An 18,115-nucleotide genomic window follows, 5' to 3' on the forward strand; every position below is an offset into this window, starting at 1 on the left:
GACATGATAAGTGTGTGATTCTAATAGCATCACAAGCGTTTGATTTGTATACTTTAGGGAGAAGAAATTGACATATGGGGAAGGTCCAGGGCAGAAACTACGCATGAAGTGGTTGAGAATAGATCTAGAGCTGCAAAATGAGTAAAAAAAGAAGAAGAAAACAACTGTGTTATTCAAAACATCTCTTTCCTCCTCCTCCCACAGTCCTGAATCACCAGTGTTTCTAACAACCTGCACCACCTGGGGCCAGTCCAGGTGAGGACCTCACCACGTAGATGACGTGAGGATGGTGTGTGAAACCCAGAGTTGACCTCACTTATTCCTTCTAGACCTCTCTCCCTTGCCTGCGTCCTCTGGGCACGGTTCAGTGTCTCCCACAAACAGAAGAGGGCATGGCTCCTCTGGTTATAAACAGGCAGAGGCTCTCCAGGTCAACTCTGCTTCCCTGGAATCCCTTCAACACCCAGATTCTATTTGCTTCAGATCACTGCTTTGGGGCCATCTCAGGATGCGATGCGCTCTGTGACCAAACTTTGCTAAATTCCCTGGATGCAGATGCATCTTAAATCCTTTGCATCCACTCTCTCTCTCTTCCCACGGCCCCACGGGCCCTCTCTCCTCCCCACACACGACCAGGTACTACTCATTTTTCAGGGCCTGGCTCAGACCTGCCTTCCTCTTTGCTTCTTATCCTGACTTTCTGCAGGTCTATACTATTGACTAGCTTGCTCGTGCTGTGCTGTGCTTAGTTGCTCAATTGTGTCCTACTCTTTGCAACTCCGTGGACTGTAGCCTGACAGGCTCCTCTGTCCGTGGGATTCTCCAGGCAAGGATACTGGAGTGGGTGGCCATGCCCTCCTCCTGGGGATCTTCTCAGGCTGCCGCAATAAACACCAGGCTGTGTGGCTTAGACCACACACACTGATTTTCTCACAGTTCTGGGGCCTGAAACCCAAGATGCAGGGGCTAGGGTTGGTTTCGGGTGAGAACTCTGCTCCTGGCTGGGAGGCAGCTGCCTTCTCCTTGTGGCCTCACGGGGCCTCTCCTCTGGGTTTTCACAGAGAAAGGGCTCTCTGGCATCTCTTCCTCTCACATGAGGATGCTAGTTACGCTGTGTTAGAGTCCCACCTGCATCATGTAATTCATCTTTAACCACCTCTCTCAAGGTCATAAGTTCAGATACAGCCTCACGGGGGTTTAGGACTTCAACAATTGAATTTAGGGGAGACATAAGTCCTTCTATAAAGACTGTCTTATAACCTTTACTTTCATAGAAAAAGCCAAGTATGTAAATATATAACTGATACTCTGACACTTGTGAAAGAGGTTAATTAATGCCCATTTACATAGAGTGGCTCAGTGGTAAAAGGTCTGCTTTCAATGCAAGAGATGCAGGAGAGGTGTGGAAGACGTGGGTTCCATCCCTGGGTGGGGAAGATCCCCAGGAGTAGAAAATGGCAACCCAGTCCAGTATTCTTACCTGGAAAATTCCATGGATAGAGGGGCCTGGTGGGCTACAGTCCATGGGGTCGCCAGGAGTTGGACAAGACTGAGCAGGCACGGATATATTGTATACAGAGCTGCATGGAGTTTTGGGGTTTTTTTCCCAGCACAATTTAGACATTTATCCTAGTGTGTGAACAACTGGATTCAAGTCCAGACTTCCAGTTTGTGTGAACATTTCAACATTTTCTTTTTGCCTATGTCTATGTCAGTGTTAAGTCTTATCAGAATATTCCACACTGAACACTCTTCTAATCAAAGTATACTCGTTAGTACAGCTCCCGGTGAGTATACTTTAAAGTGATTAGAGTAACATAGTATGGTTTCTTTAAAAAACTGTGGCTTATAATTAAATGTGGGTGTGAATCCAAGTTGCCACTCTCTTGCAGTTTCTCTAAGTCTCCTGAGTCTGACAATCTCAGAAGCTGGAGTTGGGATTCTTTCTGTTTCTTCTTTGTATCATCTGTACAGTTGGTTTATACTGTTGTCTTAGTTTCAGGTGTACAGCTCAGTGATTTGGTGATGCACATATACACGTACACGTGTAGAAGCGGAAAACGCGGAAGCAGTAACAGATTTCAATTTCTTGGGCTCCAAAATCACTGCCAATGGTGAATGCAGTCACAAAATTAAAAGACACTTGCTCCTTGGAAGAAAAGCAATGACAAACCTAGAGGGTATATTAAAAAGCAGAGACATTACTTTGCCAATAAAGGTCTGTCTAGTCAAAGCTATGGTTTCTCCAGTAGTCATGCGTGGATGTGAGAGTTGGACCATAAAGAAGGCTGAGCACTGAAGAATTGATGCTTTCGAACTGTGGTGTTGCAGAAGACTCTTGAGAGTTCCTTGGACTGCAAGGAGATCAAACCAGTCCATCCTAGAGGAAATCACCCTGAACATTCACTGGAAGGATGGATGCTGCACCTAAAGCTCCAATACTTAGGCCACCTGATGGGAAGAGCTGACTCACTGGAAAAATCCCGGATGCTGGGTAAGGTTGAAGGCAGGAGGAGAAGGGGATGACAGAGGACGAGATGGTTGGATGGCATCACTGATTAAATGGTCATGAGTTTGAGCTAACTCTGGGAGATAGTGGAAGACAGAGGAACCCGGGCTACAGTCCATGGGGTTGCAAAGAGTAAGACACAATTTAGTGACTGAAAAGCAACAACAAAAATACATATATGTGTATGTATATGTTTTCAGAATCTTTTTCCTTATAAGCTGTTAGAAAATACCAAATATAATTCCCTGTGCTATGTTGTAGGTCCTTGTTGATTATCTATTATCTATTTTCTATATTGTAATGCATATATGTTAATCCCAAACTCCTAATTGATCCCTCCCCACTAAGAGTCAGACAGGAATGAGCGACTTCCCTTTCACTTTTGACTTTCATGCACTGGAGAAGGAAATGGCAACCCACTCCAGTGTTCTTGCCTGGAGAATCCCAGGGATGGGGGAGCCTGGTGGGCTGCCGCCTACGGGGTTGCACAGAGTCGGACACGACTGACGTGACTTAGCAGCAACAGCAGCACCTTTCTCCTGTGGCTCAGGCAGTAAAGAATCTGCTGCAATGCAGGAGACCCAGGTTCCATCCCTGGGTTGGGAAGATACCCCGGAGAAGGAAATGGCAACAGACTCCAGTGTTCTTGCCTGGGTAATCGCATGGACAGAGAAGTTTGGTGGGCTACAGTCTATGAGTCAGACACCACTGAGCGACTAGCAATTTCCACTTTCACTTTTCCCCATTGGTGACCATGAGTTTCTTTTCTATGTCTGTGGGTCTATTTCTGTTTTGTAAATGAGTTCGTTTTTACGTACTTTTTTTTAGATTCCACTTGTAAGCTGTATCATATAATATTTGTCTTTCTCTGCCTTACTCCATTAGTATGAGAATCTCTAGGTCCAAACATTTTATTGAAAATAACATGATTTCATTCTTTTTGTGGCTGAATAATACTCCACTGTGCATATATATAATATGTGTGTGTATATATATACACACACACATACTATCTCTATCTATTCATCTGTTGATGAATATTTAGGATGCTTCCATATCTTGAGTATTGTAAATAGTGCCATGAAGAACACTGAGGTCCATGTATCTTTTAGAATTACAGTTTTGTCTAATTTTATGCCTACAAGTGGGATTGAAAGATCATACAGTCACTCTATTTTTAGTTTCTTAAACAGCCTCCATACTCTTCTAAGACTCATTTGAAAAGACCCTGACGCTGGGAGAGATTGAGGGCAGAAGGAGAAGGGGGCGACAGAGGATGAGATGGATGGATGGCATCACCGACTCAATGGACATGGATTTGGGTGGACTCTGGGAGTTGGTGGTAGACAGGGAGGCCTGGCGTGCTGCAGTTCATGGGGTCGCAAGAAGTTGGACACGACTGAGCGACTGAACTGAACTGAACTGAACTCTTCTAGTAGCTGTGCCAGTTTTCATTCCCACCAACAGTGTAGGAGGTTCCTTTTTCTCCACACTGTCTCCAGCATTTATTACTTGTAGACTTTTTAATGATGCCTATTCTGACCAGTGTGAGGTGATGCCTCGCTATAGTTTTGACTTGCATTCCTCTGATAATTACTGTTGTTGCCAAACTTTTCTTGTGCTTGTTGGCCATCTGCATGTCTTCTTTGGAGAGAAGTCCTCCTAGGTCTTCTACTGACTGGATAGTTATTTCAAGATTTTATAAGTATAGAAATAAATCGGTTCATATATATAAAACCTCTTTATAAAGTACACTACTTAGAATTTGGCAATACTTAATTTAAACATCAAATCTGGAAATACATGGTTTCTGATTAATCAGAAGGAGCTCTGAATACATGTTTCCAGGATGGTTTCACTTGAGACCACCAGAGTGTTTATTTTATGGCCTGTACTATTTCATGTTAGCAAACTACCATGATAGCAATGATGCAGCAATTTTTTTTCTTAGTCGAAGTGTCTCTTCATACAATCTTTTACCTCCAGAGGCTGAGTGGATTTCAAGACCAACCCTAATTCAGCCAGACTGGGGAGGCATAAGAACAGGAGTGTGAGTGTGTGTGTGTGTGTGTGTGTGTGTGTGGAGGGGTTGTCCTGAGGGCTGTTGGGAATTTCTATTCCTGCTTTAGACCTAAAGTGCAAATCCATGAGACTGTGGACCATTGGCCACTAGGAGCCACTGTGGGTCCATGGTAAGCAGGCTGCCTGGGAGGGGTTGAAGAGGCACCCAAGAGAGCGGAGCTTAAGGGAACCTTGACTACATGCCTGCATCAGGGAGCAGGTTTGAGTTCCCGAAGTGCTTCCAGGACACAAGGAACCAGCTCTGACTCCTCACTGCCCAGGGGAGTGGGGACATCCCTGGAGCTTCAGGATGTACTCTGGGGGACCCTGCAAAGGAAGTGGAGGGTGAGGGGTTCAGGTGGCTGGTGAGGGCTCGGTGATGAGTGTCAGGAAGGAGCAGAGAGATGAGAAGAAGTCATATTTTGGACATATGGAGACATGGGGAGAATGCACACTTCACACCCACCCTTTGCTGAGCAGCTGTGCAGGATAGGGAAGGGCATAGAGGAGCCACCCCTGGGTCCTCCCAAGGGGTCTAGTGGACAAGGGCAGCCTGCAGAGACACAGAGCAGTGATGTCATAGGCAAATGCTCCAATCAGGGAAGCAGGAGGGTCAACACTTCACACCATTCACCCCAGGAGCCCCACCCCCAGCTAGCGGTAGTCTTAGGTTCCTGATGCTGCCATGGGCTCCAGGCTCCTCTGCTGTGTGACTCTCTGCCTCCTGGGAGCAGGTGAGTCCTGGATACAGCGTGGGAGCTTCTGAGATGTCTTTACTGCCCTGAGATAGAAGCCTGGCAATGAGGGTTGCAGCAGGAGGCTTCCCTGTGCTCTGCCCTTAGCTTCCATCTGTCTCCTTCTCAACAGGCCTGGTGGATTCTGAAGTCACCCAGACCCCCAAATACCTGATCAAATCAAGAAAGCAGCAAGTGACTCTGAGATATTCCCCTGACTCTGGACACCACTCTGTGTACTGGTACCAAGCAGGCCCTGGGCCAGGGCCCCCAGTTCCTCGTTCAGTATTACTGCGGACAAGTTAGTAGAGGAGAAAACATGCCAGATCGATTCTCAGCAAAACAATTTAGTGACTTTCACTCTGAGCTGAATTTGAGCTCCTTGGAGCTGACAGACTCAGCCGTGTATCTCTGTGCCAGCAGCCAAGACACAGCCCTGCATGATCAGGTGCCTCTGGTACAAAAACACTCTTGCCCCAGCTCAGGAAGCGGCCTTGAGGGTATTGGCTGCCAGCCAGCCGGGCCCAGGCTCTGGTAGAGTGGACAGATTTTCCCAGACATTCTTTCTTTGCTATGTTTTAGTGCTCACAAAGATCATGCAAGATAAGTATTATTTTAATTGTTTATACACTCGAGGGGACTGACTTGCCCAGGTCTCATACTTCATTACTGTCAGACAAGGAATCAGACTCACGTCTGTCCTCAATACCTGTGATCCTTGCCCCCCTTAGAAGTGTCCCCCCATAGAACAAACATATGTATACGTGTTTTAAAGGAGTAGGTTCACATAGTTGTTAAGGCTGGTAAGGCCCAAAACTGGATACTGGGTTGGTGGTAGAGACACAGGGAGAGCTGAGTTTTAGTTCTAAAGCTGAATAACTAATGGTCCAGTTTGAAGGCCATCACCTGGACAATTATCTCTTACTTGAGGAGGATCAGTCTCTCTGTTCTATTCATGTCTTCACTGGTTAAATGATGCCCACCAACACTATGAAAGGTCATCTGTTTACAATGTTACAATGTTAATCTAACCTCATATTAAAGTCTATGTGTTTCCATGTTAATCTCTTCCAACAACACCCTCACATAACACCCAGAATAATGTTTAAATAAATACCTGTGGCATAGTCAAGGTGATACATTATAATAGCATCACACCATGTTCCACTGTTGTATAAGTACTTAATAAGCAGAAAGTCCCTGGCACATAACAACACTCTGGACTTCTTGATTCCCTTTGCTAAACTCTGACAGCCTCTTTTACCATTTTCTAGGTACAAAGGGAGAAATGGACATATGTTACCTTGAAATCCTGTAGTTGAGGGTATCAGAAGTGACAGGAAAAAAGTATTTATGCCTGATGAGTCATCACATGAAATTAACAAGAGTGTGTAATATATATGCCTCCTCAGATATTTTAAAATGTGAATTATATGTGTGTGCTCAATTGTATCTGACTCTTTGCGACCCTATGCACTGTAGCCTGCCAGGCTCCTTGTCTATGGGATTCCCCAGGCAAAATTCTGCAGTGGGTTTCCATTTCCCTCTCCAGGAGATCTTCCTGACCCAGGGATCAAATCCACATCTCCTCAGTGGCAGCTGGATTCTTTACCACTGTGCCACCTGGGAAGCCCTACAGTTAACCTTTAACTCATGTATGCTTTAGGGTCCCTGAGACATCCACAACACCGTAATCAAAACTTTGTGTATAACTTCACATTCATCCATGTGTTTGTGGGATTCCAGGTCAACACATTCAGCCAGTCAAATTGGGCAGTACCTTCAGTTCAGTACAGTCACTCAGTCGTGTCTGACTTCTGAGACCCCATGTTTGACTGCAGCATGCCAGGCTTCCCTGTCCATCACCAATTCCCTGAGCTTGCTCAAACTCAAGTCCATGGAGTCAGTGATGTCATCCAACAATCTCATCCTCTGTCGTCCCCTTCTCCTCCCACCTTCAATCTCTCCCAGCATCAGGGTCTTTTCCAATGAGTCAGCTCTTCACATCTTGTGGCCAAAGTATTGGCATTTCAGCTTCAGTCCTTCCAATAAATATTTAGGACTGATTTCCTTTAGGATTGACTGGTTTGATATCCTTGCTGTCCAAGGGACTCTCAAGAGTCGTCTCCAACACCACAGTTCTAAAGCATCAATTGTTCGGCACTCAGCTTTCTTTATGGTCCAGCTCTCACATCCATACATGAGTAATGAAAAAATCATAGCTTTGACTAGACAGACCTTGGTTGGCAAAGTGATATCTCTGCTTTTTAATATGCTGTCTAGGTTTGTCATTGCTTTTCTTCCAAGGAGGAAGAGTCTTTTAGTTTCCCTTATTTATTAAAACATCCACACATAAATGGACCCACTCAGTTCAAATCTGTGTTGTTCAAAGTTCAGCTGTAAATACCATAAACAGTACACACTGTATAATAGACAGAGTATATGCATGTGCCATGCAACATCCACCCTATTACAATAAAGAACATTTCCATCACCAGAAAGTTTCTTCAGGTCCCTTTCCCATGCCTCTCTCCTTTCCTGACTACCAACAATATGATATCTGTTGCTAGAGATGTGTTTTACTCAGGCATCTTTTTACTGAAAATATAAGCTCTATACCCATTAAAACAATTCCCTTTTAGGCAAGTGTAAAATATTGAAGAAAGTTAGGAGCTCCTGGAAAGTCTTATGGTTACAGAAGTGCTTAAAACCATGTGAGCACCACATCCATGTCAGGGACTATCCTGTCTGGAGATGGATGGTTTGATAAAATGACCATTAAAAGGTCATGCCAGCTGCTACAAGCTATTTTTGTAAAATTTATTTCCTCACTTTCATAAATTTGTCCTCATGAACCCATTCCCTGAAATCACTTGATAATGATATTTTGACAAGAAGTCATCACTTCGCAGAAAATGATGAGATTCCATGAGACGCACACATAGCTGGGTTTCTTACTCACTCAGTGTGTTCCCCCCGGCAAGACTGTGGACACTAGGAATTTTGGTGAGAGACCATTCTATGTTGAGACACAGGTCCCCTTTGCTTCGACCGTAAGTATCCAAGACACAGGCCTTGAGCTGCAAGGCCGCTCTTTCTCTTCTGGCATGGCCTGGGCATGAGTCTCCTGTGCTGGGTGCCCTGCTGTCTTCTGGAAGAAAGAAGTTCTGAGCATGGATGTGGAATCACTCGTGGGCTTGCCAGACCCAGGTCAAGTCTTGCTGCTGTGGTCATAAATTCAGACTCCTTTGCTGCTTCTGACTTTTGTTTCTATGCCTTTCTCTCCCAGGTGCCAGGAATGCAGCATTACCCAGACCCCAGACATGTGGTTGGGATCAAGGAAAACCAGAACATCAGGAGGTCATTCCAGGTCCAAAACCATGTAACCAGGACCAGCTGCATAATTTGCAGGGTCCATGTTTCAACTGTTGTTGAGTGTTTGAAGATCACAACAGCAGAGCATTGCATCAAGTACGGGGTCCTTCAAAGTGGGGGGTTATGTGTAACAGGATACTTTGGGGCTCTGTGATATCTGTTAATTAAGATCAGGCATGCTACATAAGGGCTTCCCTGGTGGCTCAGATGGTAAAGAGTCTGCCTGCAATGCAGGAGATCCAGGTTCGATCCCTGGGTCAGGAAGATTCCTTGGAGAAGGAAATGACAATCCACTCCAGTATTCTGGTTTGGAAAATCCCATGGACAGAGGAGCCTGGTAGGCTAGATCGAGTCCATGGGGTTGCAGAGTTGGACACAATTGAGTGACTAACACTTTCACTTCCGTCTATGCTACTTAGGGAGTTACTTGCATGGAACGGCTGTCTGAAATAAAAAGGAAGCAGTTTTCATTTGCCCCGAGTCTGCCACCTCCTCCCAGTCCCTTCCGCATCTGTATTCCTTTGTGCTCCCACGTCACCCACGGTGCTGAGCAACCATCTACTCTCCTCGGAGAAAGGTGGGTTAGAGCTGTGCTGCTCCCCCCATTCAGACACGGGAAGCATGTGCTCCGGTGAACATGAAGGAGCTGTAGCCGCATTCAGCAGGTGCCCAGTCTATCAGCGAATTGGTAAGAAATAGACTCAAAGGATTCCTCAAATGTCCATGAGCCTGCCCCAAGGCTGGGGAACCAGATACCAGAAGAATCAGGTGGAAGGAAAAAAAAAACACAATGCGATCAACTAAACAAAGTAGAAACGGACACTTGAAGGCACAGGTGGGACGCAAGAGTCATAAAGGCAGCAGAGGCTATGAGGACTTTTCCCCAAGAATCCAAACTAAGAAATCCCATTACATATGTAGAGAGCTAGTGGGAAGCTGCTGTACTGCACAGGGAGCTCAGCTCTTTGCTCTCTGAGGACCTAGAGGGGTCAAGTGCAGGGCTCAGAGGGAGGGAAGTTCAAGAGGGAGGGGATATATGCATACTAATGGCTGAGTCACGTGGTGTACAGCAGAAACCAACACACTTTGCAAAGCAATTAGACTCCAGTTAAAAATAACTTTAAAAAGGCTACCTAAATATGTGGATAAATAAGACAAATATAAGTTTAATGAAGAATTATCTCTGGAACAAAGTATACATAAAGTTGCAAACAGTTTTACAGGTTACAACTTGTAAGGCTGATGCCTGTTGATCTGGATGGGTCTTCCTGTTGTGAACAGTTCTCTCAGGTTCATTTCTGATTTGAGCTTCTGGGGGAAGGGGCGTGGCCCCTGAGTGACAAGTTGGCTCTGGAGCCTGGCAGGGAGAGTGACATCTCAGAAGGACTCCCTGGAGAGCCCCTCTCCCCTCTCATCCACACACACACCAGAGGGCCCTCTGCAACCCCACCCCCGCCATGAGCCCCTGCCTCCTGGGCTGTGTGGTCTTCTGTCTCCTACAGGCAGGTGAGTCCTGGGGGGCAGGGGCCCCTTCGGGGTGCCAGCACTAAGCCTGTCCGCTGTGACTGCAGCATCGGTCCTCCTTCTCCACAGGGGCGGTCCATGCTGGGGTCACTCAGGACCCCAGATTCCAGGTCGTGAGGTCAGGACAGAAAGCGACACTGACATGTACTCAGGATCTGAAACACGGTTATATGTACTGGTACCGACAAGACGTGGGACGCGGAATGAGGCTGATCCATTACTCAAATGGCCCTCCCGACACACAGACGGGAGATGTAACCGAGGGCTACAGCGTCTCCAGACCAAGCACAGAGGACTTCCCTCTCACACTGGAGTCTGCCAACCGCTCCCAGACATCTGTGTACTTCTGCGCCAGCAGTTACTCCACAGCGCTGCAGGGTCACCTCCTCTCTGTGCAAAAAGGCAAGGCAGCCCCTTGCTTGTAGGCTCCTAGCACCAGCAGCCTCAGGGCTTTGCTGCCACGTGCCTGCAGTGTGACCCTGAGTGTGTGGTCTGTGCTGGCCCGGACCTCACTCCAGGCCATGTGGATATGTGTCCACCATCCATTGCTGTCTTTTCTCTGTATCCTCCCTGTGAACCAGGAGTTTCCCCCGCTCTGACTCCTAGTCATCACCTGAGCCTGAGACCTCCAGGAGGGAAGGTTGTTTGTAAACTAGATAAAAAGAGGCCCTCGTGTCCCACCTCAGGCAGCTCATCGCTGTCTCTCTGGAAGGTTCTCCCCCAGCCTGGCTCTCGCGTGCTCTCTTCTCTTGCCCACCTTTCCTGGGTGGGTAAGTCACTCCTCTCCCACCTTCCTGGCCCTTTCTACTCCAGCCACATTGTTCCTCCTTCATCTGAGTCACGAAAGTGAAAGTCGCTCAGTCATGTCCTCATCTTTGCGACCCCATGGACTGTGTAGTCCCTGGAATTCTCCAGGCCAGAATACTGGAGTGGGCAGCCTTTCCCTTCTCCAGTGGATCTTCCCCACCCAGGGTCTCCTGCATTGCAGGTGGATTCTTTACCAACTGAGCTATGGTCACGTCCCTTCCCAAACTACAAGGTAGTTTTTAAAGTGGCCTGTCCACGTGATCTGCTTTGAGCAAGCTGTCTGGAGTCATCAAAGAGAAACCAACTTCAGTTAATTACCAATTATCCAAAACTTCATGAGTCCAATGAACGAGGACAGACTGTCTTTGTGTATTCTCCCCCAAGCCCCCCGATCTCCTAAGCATCTCACCTAACATAGGCCAGGTTGGCCCACCTTCCTCAATAAAATCTCAAAGTCAAAATATATCCTCCATTGCCTCATGATATCAAGATTTTATAAGTGCAGAGATAAATGAATCCATATATATAAAACCTCTTTATAAAATGCATTACCTGGAATTTGGTAATAAGCTTAATTTCAATAGGAAATCTAGAAATATATGCATCTGATTAATCAGAAGTAGTTATGGAATACATGTTTCCTGGCGGATTCACTTGAGATCTTGAGAGTATTTACCTTATGGTCAAGTATTTTCATCTCAGCTAACTACTGCCCCTGTAGTGGTGCAATAATTCCCTCCTTCTTAGTAAAAGTGTCAGATCGCTCAGTCTTTTACCTCCAGAGGATAAGAGTGGATTTCAGGATCCACCCTAATTCTGTCAGGCTGGGAAGGCAGTAGACCAGGGGTGTGTATTTGTGTGTCTATGTGTAGAGGGGTTGCAGGTGGGGTTGTGGGGAATATCTATTCTTTTTTTGCTTTAATTGTGTCTTTTAATGAAAGCTCCAACTCATATGTGAACACAGCCAGTTAAAGCACAGCACAGCAGGCTTGTAAGTTTAAATTCCTGCAGACTTTATTAGAATCACAAGGAAGGTCGCTACTTAAAAGCTTTTTCCCTTTAAGACCACCTTCGATCTTTAGAGTATACTTTGGCCAGGCAGGGGAGGGGAAATGTCTAGAGCCCAACAGATTTCTCATTAGCCCAACTTTCTTACCAGCTTGTTTCCATTTTACAGCCCTAGAAAGCTTAAAGGTGTTCCATGACACACTCATCATCTCGTGAGGCCTAAGGCCCGGAGCACTCTATAGCTGTTATCACAAAAGGAGCGCTTAAGGAATGTACTTATCAGATTAGGAGTAAGAGTTGGTCCAGTAGTTTCTCTGCCGTGCCTCTCTCAACACGCACTTCTGAGTAGCATTCTCCCATGCACGACAGGAGCAGGATGGGCAAGAATGAAACGCAAGAGTGCTGAATAGGCTAGTCTGTTACATCCCGCAGAAACTTCAAGGAATCACCCCCACCAGCCTACCCAAGATCAACTAAAGAGGCCATCTTCAACTCTAGATTATTTGAACAAACGGTTTATTAACGCACCCTTCTCCAAAAGACTTCTTTCTTTAAAGCAATGGATTTCGAAGAGAAAAAAAACATGGGCAGAGAAGTATGGAATAGAAAATAAATACAAATGTAAGCCATTTTGCTAATTGCTTTATAACCACAACAAACCAGTACAGAGAATGCCCCGTACAAAACCCAATAAAGATTCAAAGATGGAGGTGTTCCCTTAGGCAGGGCTGAAGACTTCAGTCTCTGGTATTTGGACTTTAGGCTGCAGTCCTGGTTTTTGGATGGATCACTAGGTGTGTGGCACAGTCCATGCTTTTAACCAGATTTGAACAGGAGATTGGCCACTTGGCACAGGTAGAAGCAGATGAAGATTTTGGTTTCATATGTCACATAACTACAGAAGTTCCTCCCCACGATGCAGTGCCAGATGGGGTTGTACTTCTTGTCAGACTCCTTCTTGATGTGGGCCGCGATGTCCTTCTCTGTATTATACTTCTCCAGTGCCTGAGTAGCACACTCCACTGAGTCCAGTTGCATCTCCTCTGGCATATCGGCATTCTTGATCACAGCCTTTCAGTCACACATGCTCACCAAGGAGCAGGGGCTGGCCTTGGTCTCCTGGGGAAGGCGCTTGCCAGGCTCACACCTGCATAGAGAGGCGGTCACTACCAAAGCCATCAGTGTCTAAATTTCTATTCTTGATTTAGACAGAAGCCACAGATCCGTGAGACTGTGGACCATGGGCCAGTAGGAGGCACTGTGGGTCCATGGTAAGCAGGGTGTCCTGGGAGGGGTTGAGAGCCACCCTGGAGAGGGCAGCTTAAGGGAACCTTGGCTACATGCTTGCATCAGGGAGCAGGTTTGAGCTCCCTGAGTGGACCAGACACATGGACCCAGCACAGACTCCTCACTGCCCAGGGGAGTGGGGACTTGCCTGGAGCCTCAGGATGTGTCCAGGGGGCCATCTCCTGGAGCAGCATGGGGAGTGGAGGGTGAGGGATTAGTGTGGCTGGTGAGGGTTGGGTGATGAGTGTCAGGCAGGGACAGGAAGAGAAGAAAAAGGCATGTGATGGGCATATGGGGACATGGGGACAGTGCTTACCTCACACCCACCCTTTGCTGAGGGGCTGTACAGGACAGGGAAGGGCATAGAGGAGTCCACCATGGATCCTGCCAAGGGGTCCAGTGGATCAGGAAACAGCCTGCAGAGACACAGAGCAGTGACATCATAGGCAAACGCTCCAATCAGGGAAGCAGGAGGGTCAGCACTTTAGACCACTCTCCCCAGGAGTCCCACCTCCTGCCAGCAGTTGTCTTGGGTTCCTGATGCTGCCATGGGCTCCAGGCTCCTCTGCTGTGTGACTCTCTGCCTTCTGGGAGCAGGTGAGTCCTGGACACAGTGTGGGAGCTTCTGAGATGTCGTCGCCTCCCTGAGATAGAAGCCTGGCGATGAGGGCTGCAGCAGGAGGCTTCCCCTGTGCTCTGCGCTCAGCTTCCTTGTCTCTTCCCAACAGGCCTGGTGGATTCTGGAGTCACCCAGACTCCCAAATACCTGATCAAATCAAGAAAGCAGCAAGCGACTCTGAGATGTTCCCCTCACTCTGGACACTTCTCTGTGTACTGGTACCAACAGGCCCTGGGCCAGGGCCCCCAGTTCCTCGTTCAGTATTACAACCAGAAAGTGAGTGGAGAATCTCACCTCCTGGATCGATTCTCAGGAAAACAGTTCAGTGACTCTCGCTCTGAGCTGAACTTGAGCTCCTTGGAGCTGACGGACTCTGCCATGTATCACTGTGCCAGCAGCCAAGACACAGACCTGCATGATCAGATGCCTCTGGGACAAAAACACTCCTACCCCAGCTCAGGAAGTGGTTGCCAGGGTGTCAGTTGCCAGCCAGCGAGACCCAGACCCAGGTAGAACTGATAGACTTTCCCAGACATTCTTTCCTTTGTATGTTTTAATGCTCACAAAGATCATGCAAGATAAAGAGTATTTTAACTGTTTATACATCTGATGGGAAGTGACTTGCCCAGGTCTCATATTTCCTAACTGCCAGACAAGGAATCAGAATCAAGGCTGTCCTCAATACCTGTGTTTCCTGCTCCCCATCTTTTAAAGGAGTTCGCTCCACATAGCTCTTACAGCTGACAAATCCAAATCTCCAGGTTGGACTGGTGAATCTAGAGGTTCAGGGAGAGCTGATGTTTAAATTCAAAGGCCCAAGAACTGATGGTCCTGTTTGAAGGCCATCAGCTGAACAGTTGTCTCTTACCTGGGGGAGGATCAGACTTTTCCTTCTATACATATCTTCACTGGTTGGATGAGGCCCACTAAGACTGTGGAATGGAAGATCATCTGTTTCAAATGTTAATCTAATTTAATGTTAAAATCTACCTATTTATATGTTCAGTTCAGTTCAGTTCAATGGCTCAGTCATGTCTGACTCTTTGTGACTCCATGAATCACAGCACGCCAGGCCTCCCTGTCCATCACCAACTCCCGGAGTTCACTCAGATTCACATCCATCGAATCAGTGATGCCATGTAGCCATCTCATCCTCTGTTGTCCCCTTCTCCTCCTGCCCCCAATCCCTCCCAGCATCAGAGTCTTTTCCAATGAGTCAACTCTTCACAGGAGGTGGCCAAAGTACTGGAGTTTCAGCTTCAACATCATTCCCTCCAAAGAAATCCCAGGGCTGATCTCCTTCAGAATGGACTGGTTGGATCTCCTTGCAGTCCAAGGCACTCTCAAGAGTCTTCTCCAACACCACAGTTCAAAAGCATCAATTCTTCGGCGCTCAGCCTTCTTCACAGTCCAACTCTCACATCCATACATGACCACAGGAAAAACCAGAGCCTTGACTAGATGGACCTTTGTTGGCAAAGTAATGTCTCTGCTTTTGAATATGCTATCTAGGTTGGTCATAACTTTCCTTCCAAGGAGTAAGTGTCTTTTAATTTCATGGCTGCAGTCACCATCTGCAGTGATTTTGGAGCCCAAAAAAATAAAGTCTGACACTGTTTCCACTGTTTCCCCATCTATTTCCCATGAAGTGATGGGACCGGATGCCATGATCTTCGTTTTCTGAATGCTGAGTTTTAAGCCAATTTTTTCACTCTCCTCTTTCACTTTCATCAAGAGGCTTTTGAGTTCCTCTTCACTTTCTGCCATAAGGGTGGTGTCATCTACATATCTGAGGTTATTGATATTTTTCCCAGCAATCTTGATTCCAATTTGTGCTTCTTCCAGCCCAGCATTTCTCATGATGTACTCTGCATAGAAGTTAAATAAGCAGGGTGACAGTATACAGCCTTGACGTACTCCTTTTCCTATTTGGAACCAGTCTGTTGTTCCATGTCCAATTCTAACTGTTGCTTCCTGACCTGCATACACGTTTCTCAAGAGGCAGGACAGGTGGTCTGGTATTCCCATCTCTTTCAGAATTTTCCACAGTTTATTGTGATCCACATAGTCAAAGGCTTTGGTATAGTCAATAAAGCAGAAATAGATGTTTTTCTGGAACTCTCTTGCTTTTTCCATGATCCAGCAGATGTTGGCAATTTGATCTCTGGTTCCTCTGCCTTTTCTAAAACCAGCTTGAACATCAGGAAGTTCACGGTTCACATATTGCTGAAGCCTGGCTTGGAGAATTTATATGTTAACCTCTTCCAAAAATACCTTCACTTAACATCCAGAATAAAGTTTAATTAAATGTCTCTGGCACGGTCAAGGAGACATGTTCAATTAGCCACCACACCACCTTACTTTCATAAGTATTTAATAAGCATGAAGTCCCTGGCATATAACAGGACTCTGGATTTCTTGATTCCCTTTGCTAACCTCTGACAGCCTCTTCTACCATTTCCTAGGTGCAAAGGTAGAGATGGACATGTTTTGCCTTGAAAGCCTTTAATTGAGGACATCAGAAGTCCCAGTGAAAGGAATATTATGCCTAATGATTCATTACATGAACTAAAAAAGTGTATGTAACATCTCACCTCAGATATTTTTAAATCACTTTTATTGATATTTGAACTGTAGTTTACCAGTAAACAATGTAGGTTTTAGGGTCCCTGAACCTCCTACAACCTTATAGACTCGGGGCTCCCCTGACAGCTCAGTTGGTAAAGAATCCACCTGCAATGCAGAAGACCCCAGTTTGATTCCTGTGTCAGGAAGATCCACTGCAGAAGGAATAGGCTACCACTCCAGTGTTCTTGGGCTTCCCTTGTGGCTCAGCTGGTAAAGAATCCACCTGCAATGCAGGAGACCTCAGTTGGGAAGATCCCCTGGAGAAGGGAAAGTCTACCCTACCCACTCCAGTATTCTGGCCTGGAGAATTCCATGAACTGTATAGTCCATGGGATTGCAAAGAGTCAGACAGAACTGAGCGACTTTCAATTGCACATTCAACGGTGTATTTGAGATTCCACATCCATGGATTCAACCAATCACAGCTGTTCAGTATCTTAGTACATATTTATTAAAATATCCACCCACAAGTGGACCCACTCCCTCAAAACTTGTGTTGTTCAAGGATCAGGTGTATATTCACACTGTATAATGAAGAGATCTACGGTTTGATCAATATATATGTATATGCTGATGAAACATCTGTCCCTTTAAGACAGAGAACATTTTATCACCAGATATTCCCTCAGGCCCCGTTCCTGGGACTCTCTCCTTTCCTGACAACCAACAGTATGATTTCTGTTGCCGTAGATTTGTTTTGCTCATGCATTTTTTTGGTGAAAACTTAATGTCTATACCCATCAGAACAATTCCTTTTTAGCCTGAAGCTAAATATGTAAGACAGTTAAGCGCTCCTGGAACGTGTTATAATTAACAAAGTGCTTGAAACCACGTGAGATACCATTTCCGTGTGATGGACAATCCTAACTGGGGATTGATGGTTTGATAAAATGACCATCAAAGGTCTTACCAGCTGGTACAGGCTGTTTTTGTAAAATTTATTGACTCAATTTCATAGACTTTTTTTTCACATGAACCCTTTTTCTGAAATCATTTTATAATGATTTTTTGTTAATATTCTATGAGAAACAACTTAGCAAGGCTTCAGATTCACGCACTAGGTCCTGGGCTGGCCTGACCACCAGCAGCAGTTGTATCCGTGAGTGATAATTCCATGTGGGAGAAGGGTTCCTATGACTTGATGCCAAGGATTCAGGCCACAGGCCTTGAGCTGGAAAGGCCCCTTTCTTCTGGCCTGGCCTGGGTATGACCCCCTTACTGTGTGCTTCTGTATCCTGGACCAGAGAAGTCCTGAGCACATGCATGGAACCACTCGAGGGCTTGCCAGGCCCAGATTCAAGCCTGGTCATTGTGGTTTTGACATGAGGGTCCTTCTTTGTTTCTCGCTTTAGTTTCAGTGTCTTTCTGTCCCAGGCCCAGGAGTACTTAGTCACCCAGACATTAGACGTGTGGTCAGGCTAAAGGGAAACCAACCATCAGGAGGGCACAGCAGGTCTAAAATCGTGAAACCAGGATCTGGCACATAATTTGCAGAGTCCATGGTTCAAAGACTATTGAGAATTTGAAGATCCCAACAGCAGAGCGTCGCTCTAAGTACAGGGT

The 18,115-nt window shown here is 46.2% G+C and overlaps 1 protein-coding gene, 1 pseudogene and 2 gene segments (V, D, J or C); 3 read left to right on the top strand and 1 right to left on the bottom strand.

Annotated features, from left to right (window-relative positions):
• The first annotated feature begins 5,255 nt into the window (after nt 1-5,255).
• On the top strand, nt 5,256-6,370 carry LOC123334829 (annotated as a pseudogene).
• Nucleotides 6,371-9,981: 3,611 nt separating this feature from the next.
• Nucleotides 9,982-11,141, top strand: LOC123327526. The segment is given in 2 exon segments: nt 9,982-10,185; nt 10,273-11,141. Coding segments are annotated over 2 exon segments (405 nt in total).
• An 865-nt stretch (nt 11,142-12,006) lies between these two features.
• Nucleotides 12,007-13,175, bottom strand: LOC123334836 (dynein light chain 1, cytoplasmic-like). The gene has a single exon (XM_044946991.2). It carries the CDS (start codon nt 13,066-13,068, stop codon nt 12,835-12,837), a length of 234 nt encoding a protein of 77 aa, XP_044802926.1. The 5' UTR covers nt 13,069-13,175; the 3' UTR covers nt 12,007-12,834.
• A 659-nt stretch (nt 13,176-13,834) lies between these two features.
• On the top strand, nt 13,835-14,539 carry LOC123327562. The segment is given in 2 exon segments: nt 13,835-13,902; nt 14,034-14,539. Coding segments are annotated over 2 exon segments (453 nt in total).
• Nucleotides 14,540-18,115: the final 3,576 nt, after the last annotated feature.

The sequence above is a fragment of the Bubalus bubalis genome, chromosome 8 (assembly GCF_019923935.1).
Source record: "Bubalus bubalis isolate 160015118507 breed Murrah chromosome 8, NDDB_SH_1, whole genome shotgun sequence".
Lineage (NCBI taxonomy): Eukaryota > Metazoa > Chordata > Mammalia > Artiodactyla > Bovidae > Bubalus > Bubalus bubalis.

What these genes read in the sequence shown, in the direction of transcription:
- LOC123334836 (XM_044946991.2), bottom strand. Translation starts at nt 13,068, where the DNA reads ATGCCAGAGGAGATGCAACTGGACTCAGTGGAGTGTGCTACTCAGGCA.